Source organism: Chiloscyllium punctatum, chromosome 44 (assembly GCF_047496795.1).
Source record: "Chiloscyllium punctatum isolate Juve2018m chromosome 44, sChiPun1.3, whole genome shotgun sequence".
In the NCBI taxonomy this organism is placed as follows: domain Eukaryota; kingdom Metazoa; phylum Chordata; class Chondrichthyes; order Orectolobiformes; family Hemiscylliidae; genus Chiloscyllium; species Chiloscyllium punctatum.
Genome location: NC_092782.1, coordinates 59,497,831 through 59,504,635, shown reverse-complemented (window position 1 = coordinate 59,504,635; position 6,805 = coordinate 59,497,831). Strand labels below are relative to the sequence as shown.

The following is a 6,805-nucleotide window of genomic DNA, read 5'->3' as shown; positions in this document are numbered from 1 at the left end:
ATATAAAACTGACATTTTGTTAATGGACTTTGGTCTGTAGATTAATGCCCCTCAACACAGCACCAAAAGAGACCTTGGAGTGCAGGTTCATAGCTCCTTGAGAGTGGAGTCACAGGTAGATAGGATAGTGAAGGCGGCGTTTGGTATGCTTTTCTTTATTGGTCAGTATTGAGTACAGGAGTTGGGAGGTCATGTTGTGGCTGTACAGGACATTGGTTAGGCCACTGTTGGAATATTGCTTGCAATTCTGTTCTCCTTCCTATCGGAAAGATGTTGTGAAACGTGAAAGGGATCAGAAAAGATTTACGAGGATGTTGCCAGGGTTGGAAGATTTGAGCTATAGGGAGAGGTTGAATAGGCTGGGGCTGTTTTCCCTGGAGCGTCGGAGGCTGAGGGGTGATCGTATAGAGGTTTATAAAATTATGAGGGGCATGGATAGGATAAATAAACAAAGTTTTTTCTCTGGGATCGGGGAGTCCAGGACTAGAGGGCATAGGTTTAGGGTGAAAGGGGAAAGATATAAAAGAGACCAAAGGGACAACTTTTTTACACAGAGGGTGATGTGTGTATGGAATGAGCTGCCAGAGGATGTGGTGGAGACTGGTACAATTGCAACATTTAAGAGGCATTTGGATGGGTATATGAATAGGAAGGGTTTGGTGGGATATGGGCCGGGTGCTGGCAGGTGGGACTAGATTGGGTTGGGATGACTAGTCAGTATGGACAAGTTGGACCGAAGGGCCATGCTGTACATCTCCATGACTCTATGACTCTAAAAGGTAATTTTAACCATGAAAACTCCCCATCGATGCAAGAATCGTTTTCTTTACATTTGTAGTCTTTTAATGTTTACAATAAGAAATACAGGAACTCTCCCACCAAAAACCCCCACACAACTGTTCCAGAACATTCACAGTGTCTTTTAAAAAAAATTGTCTAACTTGTTTGATAATTGTACTCAAGTGTACACGTATGTGATTTATCAGTGGAACACAAGTGAAGTAATTAGTTTTAAAATGTTTATATTTGCAATGTGCATAAATATCATTTAATATTAGGATGCATTTCAAAATGATCTGTTGAAAAGACAGAAATATATATGCAAATATAATAAAAAATGTAATAGTTAATTCATGAACAGGCCATCACTGTAGTTTTATTTGGTGTGATGAGCTGAAAGTTAGTAAGCACTTCACATTATGAATATACTGTAACTAGTGACCAGCTCACAATATTCTAGTGTAGGTCATCCACTCCAATGATAGCGCACAGCTCTGTATGTTCACCTCAAAATCTTTTAACCAATTAGTCACTCTGCATGCAGCAGAAAACATGGAGGAGGAACCTCATAATGCAGCAAAAAATAGTCACTGAATGGAAAGACTCAGAATTACTTTGATTTAAACAACAATGTTGTAAAATACAAACCAGAATAAGAACAGATATTGTGCCGACAACTCAAGGGCTTGACAGGGTAAATGCTGAGGGAGTGTTTTCCCTCGTGGGAGAGTCGAGGATCAGAGGGCACAGTCTCAGAATAAAGGGACAGCAATTTAAGACTGAGATGGGGAACTCGACAGAGAGCTGGGGGGGCAGAGTCCTTCTGTATCATCGAGGTGGAGATAGATTCTTGATCAGTCAGGAAATCAAGGGTCACAGGAAAAGAGCAGGAAAGTGGACGTGAGGAATGTTGAATCGACCATGATCCTATTGAATAGCAGACCAGGTTCGAGGGGCCGAATAGCCAACTTCTGTTCCTATTTTTTATGGTCCTACTTTCCAAAATGTCTTATTTGGAGGATCATTCTCAGATACACTGCAACATTCAGTGCAGTGTTAATTGTGAATCACGCCACCATTGACATGGACAAGTGAGGGCGAGATGTTTTCCTCCTGCAATGGGGGGGTCGATTCATTTAAATATTTTACAACCTTGACATCCCAAATTTAAGACCAACAGTGAGTGGAAGTCTGACCAAGTCAAGCAAGACTCCAAAGAGATGGCCAATAGACTTTGAGGTGTGAAACTTGTACTAATGACTCAGAGAGAATGACACATGGTCTAAACCTTTTGCTAGCAAGAAAAATGTGGAAAACATGATTTGAAGTTAATAGTTACAGTAATTGTGAACGGTTCAGTTTATTGTATAGAGATGGCACTGAATAAAGATTTTGACCTGAAGCATCTGTGTAAATTATATAAAATATTCTGTTACAATGCCATTCATACATATTTACACAAAACATCCCATTTGTACAAAACCTACCAACTGAAGTAATCAAAAAGGAAGGAAAGTTTAAGGGACCAGAGGATAACAGTCTTGCTAGAAATTTTCTTTTTGACAATTTTATTTTCAATGTGACCAATTGCCATCACCATGGCAACACTTTGGGAAAGCTTTCCTTCTGTGTAAGGAACAGTCCCTGAGAAACCAGCAGAAATCCCAATCAATAACTGAAGAGAGGAGGACAGCACCAAACTGCTCTGGGTTCACCTGGTCACAAACTGAGAAGCTTAGAACTGGAGGAAGGCCATTTGGCTTCTTGAACCATTCCATTTGGGTTCAAGTCCCATCTGCCCCAGAGGTGTGTAATGGCATCTCTGAACACGTCGATTAGAAAATATCCATTGAACCAGGGCTGGTCTGTCATTTCAACTCCTCTTGTCTGAGTGGGGTTCACATCACTTGATCACAGAATCATAGAATCTCTCCAGTGTGGAAACAGGCCATTTGGCCCATCACATCCACACTGACTCTCCGAAGAGCATCCTATCCAGACCCAACCCCTCCCAACCTATCCCTGTAATCCTATCCTACCAAGCCTGCACATCCTGGACATTATGGGCAATTTAACATGACCAATCCACCTAACCTGAATGGAATAAAAAGTGTATCAGTCTCAGAGCTAGCTCACACATCCTGACCCATCCCAAACCTTCCATACCCTTTTCAGAGAACAAAAGGGTTCCAAAAATGATGTCCATCTATCAAACAAAGGAGATACTTATTTGCATCCTGGTTACTCTGTAACCACACTTTTTTGATAGTCTGTGAATATCTTTGCCAGAAAATGTCAAACTAACAACTAAGTGTCAATATTTTATTGGACGATGGACTCCCCTGAGTCACTCTTGCAAGGAGCCAACAGAGATAGGGCAGGCTGAATGGCCTTTATCCATACTGTAACTAGTCTGATTCTAGTGGCACAGTATGTAAATCCAGTGGAATTGTCATGGCTTGAATTCTTCGGCAGACAAACATCACAAGCATTTCAAAAAAGTGCAGAGATTTATTTTTAGCTTTTAGGGAATGATGTCTTCATGGGCCATGGAATTGAGAAAGGGCAAGGGGCTAATGATGGACCCCTGGCTCTCTGCTGCATCCACAGTGTAGGGGCAGAAATGAGATACTTCACACAGTCATGATAAAGAGTAGGAGCAGGAACAGGTGGCTCGCTGACTGGGCAGTGAGTGGAGTGTCATCACATTGGGTCAGTCACATCAAAGGCTGCAGGATGGAGGAGATGGATCACTAAAACCAAAGAATCCTGACTGCAGCCACACAAGATGCCTGTCTAAATATGGTTAACGTTACATCAGAGCTGTAAGATGGGCAGAAACCCGAGTGAATAGATTCCAACTGAATTCTGGAAGAGATGCAAAACTAGGAAGGTAGAACCTTGAGCACAAAATTGGGTTGGGAAATGGGGCAACGTCACAGGTGGTGACGTTGTGGCAATTTCTCTGCGACTAGTAATCAAGAAAATGGGTTCTTCTACCATCCAGAAGGACAAGGGCAGCAGATAAGTGGGAACATCACCACCAGCAAATCCTCCTCCAAGCCACTCACCATCATGACGGGGAAATGTAACAACATTCCTTCAGTGTCGCTGGATCAAAATCCTTTAACTCCCTTCAATAACAACACTGCCGTGTCTCCCCAGCATAGGGAGTGCAGCAGTTCAAGAAGGCAGCTCACTACCACCTTCTCAAGGGCAACTACTGATGGGCCAGAAATGCAAAGAATAGTTAATAACAGGACAGAGGGTTTGAGGGCAATTTGTTTGGTAGAGGCGAGAGTGACAAAGATTGTGGAAGGGAGGAGCACAGTGCCTGAGGTTTTCTGAAGTCAGAAGTCACACGACACCAGGTTATTATCCAACAGGTTTATGTGGAACCACAAGTTTTCAGAACACTGCTCCTTCATCAGGTGATTTCCAATAAACCTGTTGGACTATAACCTGGTGTCATGTGACCTCTGACTTTGTCCACCCCAGTCCAACACCAGCACCTCCACAACAGAGGTTCTGAGAAGCACTCACAACGTTAGTAAGGTTTAAATAACTCTTTTATAGTCTCTATAAATTGCACTTTCTTGATTTGCATGTGTAGCCTTGCTAGAGATCACAGCTTGATAGATTACCAGGGTTTGGAGAGAGATTCTGTTCTCTGTCATTAAGGATGTTATTGGAACAGGGTAAATTGTTGATGGGCATTGTGTTTTCATTTGCTGAAAAGCACTTTGACCAAAAGAAAAACACATCCCTTACTTTCCTTCCCCTTTATGTGATTTTAAATTGTACTTTGTTCATAAATCTACTGTTTCCAATTGCAACAACTTTATGAACAGAATCATATTGTCCAACAAATAATAAAGGTTAATGTATTACTTAAAATGAGTTTGTGGCTCTTTATAACATAGATGTTAAGACAAATGTAATACAAATAAAAATGGTGTTGTCTTTCCTTAAAGATAAGTTCCACTTTTGAACCTTCCTTTGGGTTAGTAAGCAGTTAGTCCACTTCTGATACAACCTGATTTGACTCAGTTTTTCAGCATCCCTTTTCAGCATCCTGAGTTCTTTATTTTAGTGTTTAACTCAAGAGAGGCTGGTTTGCTGCTGTCACTTTGACAGTTTTTTTTCACAAGTAGATAGCCTGGAAGTTGGCAGTTGGGGGAGCTGTTTGGTGTAGGGACCTTACTCTGTTGGCATTTATGAGCTTAGATTAGTACAGTCTAGTAGATAAGGTCCACACTTTAACAGCACAGGAGTCATATAAACAAACGTATTCTCCAAATGTGATTTGTAGAGTATTTCACTCTGCTTCACATAAACAGAGAATTTAGCAACTTGTCACTGGGTTATAGCTGCACTGTGACAGTTGTAAATTGGGCAAGTAGCCAAGTCGCTTCCACTCCTTATAATTCATGATTTGGTGAGTTACATCTTATTGGTGAGGTTTATGACATTGAAGATGGTCTGAAGCTTAGGTGATTCATCTTCCTGCAGCTGAGATAGCCCAAGGTTCACCAATACTTCCAATTTAGGTCCATTTGGAACATTGCACAGTGCTCGAAACAAGCTCAAAGAGATGAGAATCACATATACAATGACCCGAATTTGATCCATTCTGGCCAATAATGTCATCTCCACTGAATTAAAAAAAAAGAGAGAGATCAGTGAAGATCTGCTTCAGTTTGCAGGCTCTCTGGTCAACGTGTCATTCTGATCACTCAACAATAAGTCAGCCATCATTAGTCAAGGGCTAGCACTTTAAAGAAATCCTTTTGGTTATATTTAAAGGCAGCAGGGAAGCAGGATCGTCTTCCTTGCTCTTGAACAAAAGGCATCATAAAATGTCCCTGAAAAGTGATCATCAAGTTTTCATTGAATGTCATTGCTCCTCAGTAAGCCCAATTTCCGCAAAGCTTCTTTGCGGGAATCATTTGTTGCTCCGCGGCCTGAGAACTGGACTGTTATTCCTTGAGACCTGAACCCAGTTGGTCTTTGAATGGACCTTGACCTATGGATTTCAGAAGTAGTTATTAAGGGACCGAGATCAGGAATCTCTTTTGTTTCAGGCTTGGAGACCGGAGCTTTCACAGCTGGGGTGATGGGATTGGTCACAGGGGCACCGTTGGACACAGGCTGGACCTTCATTGACTGAGACAGAGCTGGATTCCTGGTCTTTGGCTTGAAGCCACTGGGATTATCCGACTCAGACTCGTCCAATTCTTTGACCAGCCCCAGTTTGTTCGGGGTCTCACCCCTCACTTGGTTTGCCACCACCTCATTGAACGACAAGCTCCTCCTTGGGCCGTTGAGTTTATCTTTCTGCTGCCTTTCATCAGATTCAACTGCAAGAAGGCTTGCCCCACCCAGATTGGCCAACACTTGGGCTTTGCGCTCTTGAACTTTGACAGCTGCTTTGGTGATGGTGTTGTTGTATTCCTTGTTTGCCATAGAAATGCTGATGTTGGACGGGAACCTTTGCAGCTTCACATTTTTGTACTGAAACTCATGACTCTCGGTCGGGGAGATCGAGTCTGGCTGATCGCTCTCAGATGTGGACCACTTCCTCTCTTTTGGCGACAAAGGCGATGTGACCCCATTCCCGACCTTTTTCTCTGCAATCTTCTGTGCGATGACCATCGGAGTTGGCACTGATCCGGGTGGCTTTGTCTGGCTCCAAGAGACTCTGGCTGACTCTATTTCCGATTCTGGTAAAGTTCTCTCAAAGCTTCTTTGCTTTCTAACCTGTGCCATAGGGGGGACGGCAGGTGGACTCTCTTGCTTTGTCTGAACCTCTTCTTTCCGCAGCACACCACTGTCTTTGTCAACTAGAAAGAAAGAAAGAAACACGTTTTTGACTTGTTGGAAATGCCTTTCTTTTCACAAGTTAACATTGTCACAACTTTTATTCCCATACGTGGATTGATGGTGACTCCAATTATTGTCAATGGGAGGAAGAAATAAATTATTGCCATGATAAAATCACTCTCATTTTAATCATTGGATAAAT

General features: G+C 42.3%; 1 protein-coding gene across 3 annotated transcripts in view; it reads right to left on the bottom strand.

The window, feature by feature from the left end:
• Positions 1-1,136: 1,136 nt before the first annotated feature.
• Positions 1,137-6,805, bottom strand: part of LOC140467009 (proline and serine-rich protein 2-like) — a 64,223-nt gene continuing 58,554 nt past the window's right edge. For all 3 annotated transcript variants that reach the window (XM_072563025.1, XM_072563023.1, XM_072563024.1), the window contains one exon: positions 1,137-6,623. In XM_072563025.1, coding sequence (XP_072419126.1) covers positions 5,668-6,623 — 956 coding nt within the window. In that variant the 3' untranslated portion in view covers positions 1,137-5,667. The remainder of the gene's footprint in view (positions 6,624-6,805) is intronic.